The 12638-nt window shown below is 35.3% G+C and overlaps 1 protein-coding gene across 5 annotated transcripts in view; it reads left to right on the top strand.

Annotated features, from left to right (window-relative positions):
* The first annotated feature begins 7124 nt into the window (after positions 1-7124).
* LOC149799634 (striatin-interacting protein 1-like) overlaps positions 7125-12638 on the top strand; it is a 52889-nt gene continuing 47375 nt past the window's right edge. For 2 of the 5 annotated variants that reach the window (XM_089958976.1, XM_089958972.1), the window contains exons 1-3: positions 7136-7245; positions 10457-10526; positions 11953-12027. In XM_089958976.1, coding sequence (XP_089815102.1) covers positions 10460-10526; positions 11953-12027 — 142 coding nt within the window. In that variant the 5' untranslated portion in view covers positions 7136-7245; positions 10457-10459. Of the gene's footprint in view, positions 7246-10456; positions 10527-11952; positions 12028-12638 lie in introns of all 5 variants that reach the window. The other 3 variants (XM_089958973.1, XM_089958975.1, XM_089958974.1) reach the window with 3 other exon arrangements.

Raw genomic sequence — 12638 nt, 5'->3', positions numbered from 1 at the left:
ATTTCACTTCCGGATCAGAACCTATGCCTAATTACTTACTGTGCACTGTCGCCAAAATACACACAGACGACAAAACCATACTGCTCAAATTTTAATGAATAAACAATAACCTTTAAACTAATACCATGGATGAGAGAGCGAAAATCCTGCAATAATAGAGACAACATACTGGGGACATGGGGGTGGGTGGTGGGTGGGCGGAACCGGAAGTAATAATTGTGACTCGAGTATGCCTGTACGTTGCTGTTAATGATGATACGTCATCTAGCCACAGTGACATCTATGAAGTTAGTATGATGTAAAAGCATCCCTGTGCTTGGGGTCCGTTCAAAATGCGCATTGTTTATATCCAACTTTTTCAAGTATGCGAGGGAAAAGCCGATTACATTCTAGTTGAATCCTATAATCAATCCAATCGCAAAAATAGTCGGAATGGTCCGAATATATTCTGGTTTCTCTTTTTAGCGGAGAAAAAAAATATGTATGTATGTATTAAAATAAAAATGCATAAAACTTAGTCATTTCATTGATTAATTTATGATTCTAACCTGACTTTCGCCAGGTTGTCCTTACACTGTCAACTTATTCGCTCGCGTTTCAAGTTCAACAGAAATTCTTAAAGTAATCGAGCAGACAGAAAGTTCACTGTCCTGTTCTGGTTTTAAAATAGTCTAATTCAGTAAAATCTGTGTCGTCTGCGTCCAATATTTGCAATGCATTGTTTTAATATTTCTAAAACAAACTGAACTAGTTAAAAGGAGAAACTCTTGTGTGCATATGTTAAAAGATATGTAACTCGAATGTGTACCTTGTTCAAATTAATAAAGACTGTGAACTACATCACATTTCTTGCCTGTAGACATAAACCCGCCCATGCAAATATGACGACCGTAATACTAAGAAACTCTAGTTTGATTCGAAACGTAAATAAGTTGACAGTGTTTCGGACTCCATGGCAACAGTCAGGTTAGAATGTTTTTGCATTTTTTATATCATTGTTGCGGTATGTTTCTGAAATCGGTGGTTGTAGTTGTGGTGGTTGTGGTTGTGGTGGTGGTGGTTACAAACAAACGAGAAAGTACGCGAATACTGTGGTGTGGGCAGAGCTAATATGTTCTGTCATTTATAACAACAAATGTAACAAACATACGATACTTAATAGCCATATACATAGCATAGAAGGGAAATAATTGTTGCCCAAAGCCATGAGGCGACACCAGTTTTGTTTTAATGAGAAAAATTTAAAAAATGCCTCCCTTTCCCTTCCTCGATATGAATATTATCACAATATAAACACTGTATTTCTAAGATTGCAAAGAATTTAAACAACTTGATGTGTTAGCGGATTAAAAACCATTGAGATTTATAAACATTTGATCAAACTTTATTATCATAGGGCAAAGCCGGTGTAGTGTTAAATTTTGACCCTCGTTGAATTCTGACCCTCCGGGTCTGCTTTTAACGTTGAAAGTTGACCCAGGGTCAGTTCTTAACGTTGAATTTTGATTTTCACAGTCGTTGAAAACTGATCGCAGCGTTGAATTTTGATCAGATTTCCGGGTCATTTTTTAACGGATATTGTTTTAAGTTATGCATACATGGGTTTATGAATCATCAATAAGGAAATGCTTAGTATGTATAAAATCAACAAAAGCAATGCAATGCAGTACATGTAGTAATGAAATTATGAATATAGTTATCTTCCATATTTGAAATGGATATAATGGAATTTTGTTTGTACTTCGCCTGCTGCGTTCCATCAAACAATCAATGACCCTCTTCGAGCCTTAACCAAACAAAATCAACCATGGGAATGGAGTGAAAAACGATAAAGCGTTTGAAAAACTCAAACAGAATTTAATAAAATAACGCAATAATAGCGTAATTCGATCCTAATAAGGAAACGCAATTACTTGTACATGCAATTCCTGTCGGTCTAGGCACATTATTAACTAATAATGGAAAGATTATTGCCTACGCCTGTAGAGCACTTTCAGATGTAGACCAACATTTAAAGAAAGACGTCAGAGTAGTATAGTGGGACGATAGGGCGATAATGGGAATTAGTATTACAAACCACCCTGGGACGATATGGCGACAAGAGTTATAGCGACAATGGGAATTACCATTACAAGGTCCCGTGGGACGATATAGCGACAAGCACTTTGAAGTACAACCTGGGCCTGTATAGCGTCAAGGGAAAATTAACATAGGAATATATCATGGGCCTGCCTAACGTCAAGGGGAAATAAACATGGGAATATATCGTGGATTATAAACACTGATACCACATTTAAAAATATTTTTTTTGAGGGTTAGGCATGAAAGTCATTTGGTTCTTCTGCTTTTTCTTCTTCTGCTTTCTCCATTTCTTTATCCATCTCCTAAATTTTCCCAGTATTCCTTTCTTTTTGTGTTCCAACTCAGGAATCCAGTCTGGATGACCTATAACTCTACATTTCTCCTGGACATTCATCCAGTTTTTGTTCATTCTCTCAAATGCTTCTTTTTTCTTTCTGTTCTCTTGTTCTTTCCTATCTTTTGCTCATGTGTCTTTAACGTTCTTGACTTCTTCTTCCAAGACCCTTTTCATAATTTCTTCTGCTTTATGGACTTGGTCCCGTCCCCATTTGACAAAAGCACACTCTGTCAGATTGAAGATATCATCAAAAAAAACACCTGATTTTGATAACAATTTCAAGAGACTGCTTCAATGTTCCGACTCTTACATATTCAGGCGAGATGAAACCTCTCAACTTCTTTACCTCTTTTTCTATCATCCCTTCAATGTTCTCCCTGGCTACTTTCAGATTGTTTGCAAAGTCAAAGCTGCCTGGGAACTTCCATTCTCTTTCAAGTCTTTCCACTACATACTCCGGATCTATCATGCAATACCAACTCTCCTTCAACTGGTTAAACAAGTCAGATACTGTACCATCTTCTTTTCGCTTATTCCGTAGAATGGCGCGAATGACGGTCCCTTTTTACATTTATATCTAAAGCACGGACGTGAAGGAAAACATCCTCTACTTTTGTCTTCTCATATTATCTACTATTCACACAAAGGTAATGAGACAAAAAACTAACCACAAAATCTACCATCCACTTACGCCAAGAAGCAGAAACAAACCCACCATTTACTATCCACACACGCAGAGATGCCAAATCAAACCTCAAAATTTACCATCCACACACGGGAGAAGCTAACAACATAACCACAATCTACTATCCACACACACTGAGAAGCAAACATAACCATAATATACTGTCCACACACGCTGAGATGCCAAATCAAACCAAAAATTACCATTCACACACGTCAAGAAGCAGAAACAAACACACCATTTACTATCCACACACACACAGATGCCAAATTAAACACAAAATCTACTATCCATACACGCGGAGAAGTCAAATCAAACCCAAACCATACTATCCACACACGGGGAGAAGCCAAATTAAACCCTAACTATACTATTCACACACACCGGGAAGCAAAAACAAAACCCAATTATACTATTAACACAAAAGAAAAGTTAAACAACCACACACTCTACTATCCACACAAACCTACGTGAGCGCTTACAAACCTCAATAATCTACTATCCACACATGGAGAAGCAGAAACATAACCATAATATACTATCCACACACGCTGAGAAGCCAAAACATAACCATAATCTACTATCCACACACGCCGAAAGCCAAAACATAATCACAATCTACTATCCAAACACGAGAAGAAGGCAAATCAAACCCAAAATTTACCATTCACACACGTCAAGAAGCAGAAACAAACCCACCATTTACTATCCACACACGCAGAGATGCCAAATCAAACCATACAATCTACCATCAACACACGCTAAGAAACAGAAACAAACCCAATATTTACTACCCACACACGCAGAGATGCCAAATCAAACCCCAAAATCTACCATCCACACACGGGATAAGCTAAAAACATAACCACAATCTACTATCCACACACGGAAAAGCAGAAACATAACCATAATATACTATCCATACAGGTGAAGGTTTAAAAACCATACTCTCTACTATCTACACAAACGTACTTCAGCGCTTACAAAACCCAATAATCTATCATCCACACAAACGTACGTGAGCGCTTACAAACACATAAACATACACGCACACACAATTACACCAGGAAAGGAGGGAGTGTTTATATAAACACTACTCCACATTCTCACATTGGCAAATTGAATAGTGTTTCTTTTCTAGAGTTTTTGGTTAGCCCTGAAAAGGGCTGTTTTTTTGGAACTCCACATACACCTGTTAGTGATGGTACCTTCCAGGTCTTGCTCCACAAACACATCTTCTGCTCCAGTAATTATCCCAGTTGATTGTAGTAGATGGGAGTGCAGAGGCTTGATGATTAGCCTCAGCACCTCAATCTTCTGTCTCTGGGATACAATAAACTTCCCTCTCTCTTCTTCTATGTCGCAGTCTAGGATGTTGTGGCCTTCTTATTTCTTCTTCCCAGCTTTCAGTTGGGCGAACCACAGGTAACTGTACTACTGGTGGAAGAGTCTGTGGCTGTGGTTGAGATTATGCTCAGAGAGCCGATTCCAGTCTTGTCGGTTCATGCTAAATGTGATATTTTGTGATCAAAGGTCCAATAGACTATATATTTGGTTTCTGCTCCATATCACCCTTACATGTTGAGGGATTTTGAACAAATAACACATACTATTAGTTTAAATGTAGCAAAAACTTAAGAGATTTTGCTTGTTTTTTGGAAACTTGATTGCTCCCAACTATTCAATTATATTCTTCAGAATTTAAAAGATTAATGGAATGTTCGCTACCCAAGCACAATATAATTTAATTCCAAGTGAAGGATGCCATTTTTGGAAATCTTTTAATATAGATAAATCGTGCTAAATTAGCGATATTTTACGGCCGCGGGTATTACGTTTTTCTTGTAATAAAATTAAGGAAGGTATTTTTAAAATTTAAATATATATATATATTGTTTACATTTGGTCTAAACGTAAACATTGTCAATTGATCTCTGCTTCTCTGTATTGTCGGCCGATAGTTACATGATAACCGTTATAAACATTGGTGTATTTATAGGGATACAGAGAAGCAGAGATAAGTTATATCCATGTATATTGATAACAGTTGAAATGATTCGCATTAAAATGCATGCCATTGTAAGCTTTTTAAATTCTTGTCTATCAAGAAAGGGTCATTGGTTCTATTCCCAATCGATATGATTTTTAAAAAAAAAATATAATGCATAATACATGCCGATGCATATCTGAGATTTTTATTTGATGTAATATCATGACAAAACAGTTAGCATTATCGATTTTAAGAGTACCAGTGTGCAATTTTAAGATCGTATCAAAATGTCTTAAATGCACGTATATATAAACCGCAAGTGAAGGCGCGGTCACTTCAGAAACATACACGGCATATTAGGTCAAACAAGAGTTCCATCGCCACCCCTTTTTTGTCGTATCGCTTGAATATTATTTTGTAATTTAAAATGCAGAATGTTTATGAAAATAAAATAATATGCATTTCCCAAAAATAATTTCAAAAATACATTATAAACTAGAAAACGTTAGAACAAATTGCATATCAATACTTCAAAATTCAATTTGAAATAAATTAATAAAAGAGTGCCCTCACTGGGATTCGAACGCTTATACACATACTAAACATATATATATATATATATATATATATATATATATATATATATATATATATATATATATATATATATATATATATATATATAACCTGCATTTTCATTTAATAAAATCCTAATTTTACCCGATCTACCTACAGTAACAAATAGACAAAGTCGTTCATTAGTATGCATCTTTAAACCGACTGTAGAAGGTTTATTCATTATTCATGGGTTCTTATTTACTGTTATAATTATCCTCAGGGACGTAGCTAGTATATGATTGATGATTAGGCATGTTGAACGGCGAAGCCTCGAACTGCTAGAGGAGCGGGGTGTGTGTGGGTACGGGGCAACATTGTTACAATCCAGAGGCTCTGAGATAGCATTTCATGCATCTTGTTGAGACTTTCTGAACCTTGGTACTGTTTAATACTGTAAAAATAAAAAGAAAACATAAAATTCTTATGAACAGACTCAATAAAATCAAGTTTGCTACTATCTTGTTCGTGTTTTTGCTTTTAATAAATCCTCTTTTCCGTATGTATTGTATTATATAAATATAGATTTCATATTGGTTTCGTGAGTGAAACTTAAACCATTGAAAAAAATAGTCAAAATTCTGTGTAGGCAGCTGCCTTGTAGGCAGCTACGCTCCTGATCATCGCTAATATACTGTTCAGTTGTTTACCTGCCCTGTTGAACCTTGCGACTTTACCGAAGTGAAACATAGTCATTCATTTATCAGTTTGTCTAATTTGTCCAAAGCAAAGTTCAGCTATTTTGAAAATGTTCCGCATTTTGGGACATTTAAAAAAAAGTATAACGGAGAGAATTACGATAGTGACAGATTAAGAACATTCTATTGCACACAATTGTTTCCTTAAAAGAAACAAAAATTAAGAAAGACACAGCTCAGTGAGTAATAAGTTGATTTCACTTTAGAAGTGGTTCAAAAATCAACGTTGAGTTTTGATAACAGAACATTTTACCCTAAGGTCATAATTTCACCTGAACGGGTCGTTATTTAACAGGACATTAAAAAAGGGTCAGTTTTTAACGTGAAATTTTGATCACGTTGAAAATGTGATACTACATCTGGAGCAGCACGTGAAATTTTGATCAAATAACGATTGGACAAAATGTCGGATTCGCCCCCCCTGCTGCTTCTGGGTCGTTATTTAACAGGACATTTAAAAAAGGGTCAGATTTTAACGTGAAATTTTGATCACGGTCGTTGAAAAATGACCCGGCGGGTCAGAATTCAACGAGGGTCAAAATTTAACACTACACCGGCTCATATTCACTCTTGGTTTTATGTTACAAATATAGTTAGAATATGAAATAAATCTATTTTTAATTTAAAAAAAGCCCAATATTTTAGTATAATTTTATAGTGTTAATTTATTACATTGACAACTTGCTATTCCATATCGGTATCGGTTGCTGTATATTATTATTTTGGTTGCTATTTCCGGTGTAATGAAGAATGGTTAAGATATAGATAAGTTAATAAATTAACAGGTATTTCCAGCCGAGGTAAAGAATACGCAACGGTTTAAACGGATTGCATAAGTGTAATTCAGCTGTATTTTGTTTTAAAGTTAAACAAAATGAATGAATTCGAAGAAAATTCAGGACAAAGTTCGATTCGCCCTTAAGTCAGTTAGCTTCTACTGTTCCGTACCTCTATGTTCAATATATTACAGTAATACCTCGTGCATTCGCGTTTCTGGATTCGCGAATTCACGGATTCGCGAAATTTTCATTCGTACCCTCTACGTACATGTTTTCTTTATTTTATTGAATTGTACCTTCGTTATATGACTTCTGTGACATATGAAGTTTACCTAGTTTACCTTCCTGACAATGACAAAGAAAACGTCAGTCATTAAGTTTACAGTCCCATTCCTTACTTGGTTTTACCTTACTGTGAGTGCAAAATAAAACGGCAGCCAATGAATTAGTATAGGGATAATATTAGTATACATGTACCGTACTGTAAATGCGCTAGTGTGGCAAATACCCATTAGGCGATACTGTAGTCTATTTTTACGTCAACCATTTATTTCTCTTTTTAAGGGTAATGTATTAAGCTAACTTTTAAATGAAATTAAAGTGCTTTGGGAGCATGATTTGGGTCATATTTAGGGTTTAAACCCTAGAAATAAGCATTTATTAGCATTGTTAGTGACTCGTACCAAACATTCGTGGTTCCTCCTGATCCGCGACTGGTTCTGGAACCTAACCTCGCGAATGTTCGAGGTATTACTGTATACTATGCTATAAACAAAGTTGTTGGGTGTATCTTAACTGCATTTTAATCTTGCTACCTGAGCCTGTTTTTATTGATGGAACGGCATTTGCATATAATATTGTTTGTAGCCCTCATTTAATTGACACGGTTGAAAAAGAAATGAACGACCCGAATGCTACAAGGAAGACTAAACTAATTTTAATCTGGCTATGACGTCGTAGCGTGTGGCCGAAGCTACGTTATGATTCTATACCTCACAATGGAGCAAATAAAACTATTGTCAAAGACAAAAAGATGACTGCAGTTCAAATCTAATGGCCAAGTTGAGTTATGATATTCAGGAAGTTTGACTAATGATAACGTTAATCTTCGTTGTCGTCATCATCATCATCATCATCATCATCAATAATCCCTTAACCAGGGATGGTCCTGGCTTTTAAAAAGCTGTCGCCAAAAAAATCGCCAACCTCAATATTTTGTCGCCAATTTTCAAAAAGTGTCGCCAGAACAAGTAGTGTACATTTTTCCTTGTGTTAATTTAGTCTATTAATGTAACAGGCAATGAAAATTACAAAAGATGGGTTACTTAATTCTTTAATTACAACAAGCATTAACAAAATGTTACAAAGTGTTACATGAAGATCCGTCGCAATTTTAGGGCTGCCCACTTGTTGAATGCTGTTTCAAAGTCTAATTTTTCACATCTGTACATGCTGATTCTCATGAAATTCTCGAGAGATGAGATGCAGAGTTTATTTCTGATGTCAGTTTTTATGAGGTTCATCTTACTGAATCCATGTTCACAGTCCACAGCACTGACAGGTGACACCAGTAGTCTATCAGCAGCCCCCCCCCCCTTATGGCTAGCTTAACAAAGCTTGTAGTGAATTGCTTCCTAAATCCCAAGAATGATCACTGAATGCTGTATAAATTTTCTCGACAAACAAAATAGGATCTACATTCCCACGAATGAAACTTACACGAATCAACACCTGGCAATATTGGACCGTATATATAAGCATAAATTCACACCCAGTTTAGAGATTCTTTCACTCTTGTATTTTGAGAAATAAATTATTATTATCAATTATGCAAAACTGGTTGTTGTTTTTGTTTTGTGCTATTTCTTGTTTCGGAGTTTAAGTCTCAGCAGCCGTAACACGGATTGATGGCAAAAGGAAAAGATCAATGAGTAAAATGCTGCACTGGCGACAGACATAATTGTGATTGAGATTTTTCCATTTGCTTTGTATTTGTACACAGTAGTCGGTACTTCAAAGGTTATCAGTTTTCTATGAAGGTTCAGCAAAACTATTGTACTGGTATATGTAAAAAAAAAAAAAAAAAAAACAAACAGAAGATTTATCCATTCAATTAATTGTATCTGTTATATTCGCGTCTTCAGAAGTCGGTCAGTTGTAGGTATAGTTCGGTAGCATGATTGACTGTATCACAGCATACTTGGCCCAGATGTCAGCATAAGCAGATTATGATGTAACAATGCACTGTAAAGATGGGGTTGTCAATACGAACAAAGGATTGTTTGTGTAACAGATTGATTCCAATGCATTGCTTAGTCAAGTTTGTGGCTTCCTTTCGTTCTCCCTTTTAATTTATCCAGTCCAAATCTATGATTGTATGTACAAATTAAATAACCAAAAAGTCTGTCGCCAAAAAAATCGCCAGATGGGATATTTTTGTCGCCAGTAAGGAAAAAAAATCGCAATTTGCGACATTGGCGAAGCCCAGGACGATCCCTGCTTAACCCAAGAGGTCGTTGGGGCACCACAGATGACTTAACAACCAATTCTCTCCATCTTTCCCTGTTCTTTACTGCCCTTTGGGAATCTCCAAATCCCGAGTCCTACAATGCAACACATAGCACATGTTGTTTTTGTTTTCGTGCTATGTCTTACTATCCAGATAATGGCCTTGTATAGCCTGTTCCATTGGTGGTTGACATCAGAATGAGTAGTCAAAGTTTCAGGAATATCTCAACACACTTGGCTGCCTATCTTGACACTCTTCCACTAATTTATGTGTAATTAATATACTTACTGTGCTGTCTTTATCCTGGCGAAATGAAAATATGACAGTAGCAAATGGACGCATTTTCATGTTTCATTTACATACATCTGAATTTGTTTCAGTGCAGTGGTAGTTGAGGTATATAGATGTATGTTTAAGTAGGTTCATGTGGTGAATATGTTTCATGAACAAAACGAAACATTGCTTACAGTTCCAATAGGTATAATATATTTTTATTCATTTCATTAAAGAATAATATTTCAACTTAACCCAATTTTAGCCTTATCGGCCTTTCATCGCTTTATAGCCAACTGAAATGTAGACCAATGAAACTTGAAAACAGATCCATTTCTTTTGTGAGAATTTGAATTTAAACAAGATGGATCCTAATCTGCTGTTGTATTATGCGATGGCAGGTCAGGGTCTGTGTTGTTTGCAATTGGACTTGACTTATAAGCAAGTATATCTAATATCCTAATGATTAATATCTGTTCATCTTGCAGATCATGAGTGAGGAAAGTGATATAGACTTTTTATATGAAGATGCTGATAAATATGAACAAGAAATTGCAGGTAAGAAAACTATTTTGTAGGGGATATGTGTACTAATTAGTAATATTTCTGACATGGAAGATTCACATTTTTAAGTGGAAATCTACTTTTTTCATATGATTAGGCTTTAATAGACAATTATAGAGATATATATTTGAGGTGGTAATTGGGGAGGGTGTAGATGTGTAGTATGTAATGACTACCATTACGAATTGTAAGCTGCTTATGAGCAAAACACAACAGTCTTAACTCAGTTTTCAAAAGAAAACACACTTTTCGATTGGTTGAGACACTCAGAATGGTCAAAGTGAATTAGTCTTGATTAAATGCTTCCTTTGACTTATCTGGTTTAATTGTATACTACCTCAATCATCCATTAGTATTGCTGGTTGCATGTGTATAATGTCAGGTGACATAGTACATATGAATATAGAGCTAAAGAATGGATTGTGACTTTGTTGTGGATTGATTAAAACAAGATCAGGGAGCCATGGTGGCTCAGTGGTTAGTGTACAAGACTCAAGACCAAAAGGTTGTGGTTAGAATCCTACCACTGGACCAGCCAGGCTCAGCCACCATTATGTGTCCTTAAGCATGGTACTTTGCTCCAATTGCCTTGACAATAAGTAACCTACTTGTGTTGCTGTGACATAAAGCATCAAGCCAAATCAAAACTAGAGGTGGCATAAATGCTTGACAAGTAGAACGATATTCAACTCAGAAAAGGGGACATAAAAAAATAAGTTTATATGAGATTAGAGCAAACCTTTACAATACACAGGGATATAAAATATACTTTTGTATGGGATTGGTTAGAGCAAAGAGTTACAATTACACAGGGATATAAAAAATAAGTTTGGATGGGATTGGTTTGAGCAATAAGTTACAATTACACAGGGATATAAAAATAAGTTTACATGAGATTGGTTAGAGCAAAGAATTACAGTTATAGTAGGGAAGACTTAAAGACATTACAGTGCTGTTTCGGTTAGTGATGCGAAAAGTGAATATTCTTGACAAAGGTTTTTTTTATATTACTGCATTAGAGGTGGAAAAAGTCTTTGCAAAAGCTGGATATCCACATTGAAATTGTAAAAATATTTACCCATGGGATGCTTAGTTTTTCTTTATTCTTTTATTTTGTTTCTGATATTCCCAACTTGAAAAGAGAAGTAAATTTGGCTCTAAAATCAATAAGGCAACATTTTAGCAAGATGCAGAATTGTTCATTTTCAGAATTTGTTTTCAGCAGCAGTGAATTAATACCTATATTGCCGATACAAATAAATCCTAGTATTATTTTTTTTTGTTGGCACCTTTACAGGGAACATGAAATAAATTCCATGATTTCGTTGACCTGATACAATGGAACATTTGTAGTCCTGTTATAGTCACATGTTATACAGTTGTGAAAGTTTCTTTTATTTCCAATACTTTCTTTTGCCAGAGCTCTACAGTTATACTGAAGAAGAAGAATTTTTACAGAACAGACTCAGTTTCGAAGAGAGTTTTAAAACAGAAGGTAATCTTAGAGACTCAAATTATGGGCTTATTAGTTGCAATAATAAATGTGACTTCAGAATGTTGCAGATTTTCAATCAGTTTGTTAAAAAGTACAGATAGCATTTAAAAACATCAGCTTAGATGAAAATTGGTTTTCATATAGTGGTGATACTTAACCCATTTGCATTTTGACCATTTGTGTGCATCAGTAATATAAAACTAAACTGTATGTTTTTGTGATTAATATTTTGAGACATTTCAAAAGGAATGCAAGGGTTGTTTTTTATCATGTGATAATACTCCTTTTTGAACTTCAAATAATACATTTGTGTTACCCTAGACTGTAAAGTATGGGCAGTGTCTATTATTAAATGACATGCAATTGTGAGATGTCCTTATTTGTAAACAAATCACACAGATAAATCAACCAAATGTGCTATTTGCTTGCATTATATTTTCAAACCCTATGTTTAAAAAAAAATTAAATTCCTCTTATAGTCAGAAAATGCTTTCCCTCCACCCACACCTCTTTTTATACACCTGTCTTAAGGTACAACACATGGTATGATAAATGATATCCATCCAGTTTGTTGCATATTTCCTTTCCACACAATAACTCAAGTTGTCCAC

Source organism: Sinohyriopsis cumingii, chromosome 5 (genome assembly GCF_028554795.1).
Source record: "Sinohyriopsis cumingii isolate HCF-2022 chromosome 5, ASM2855479v2, whole genome shotgun sequence".
Classification (NCBI taxonomy): domain Eukaryota; kingdom Metazoa; phylum Mollusca; class Bivalvia; order Unionida; family Unionidae; genus Sinohyriopsis; species Sinohyriopsis cumingii.
The sequence above is the reverse complement of the archived record's forward strand: the minus strand, read 5'-3'. Positions and strand labels throughout refer to the sequence as shown.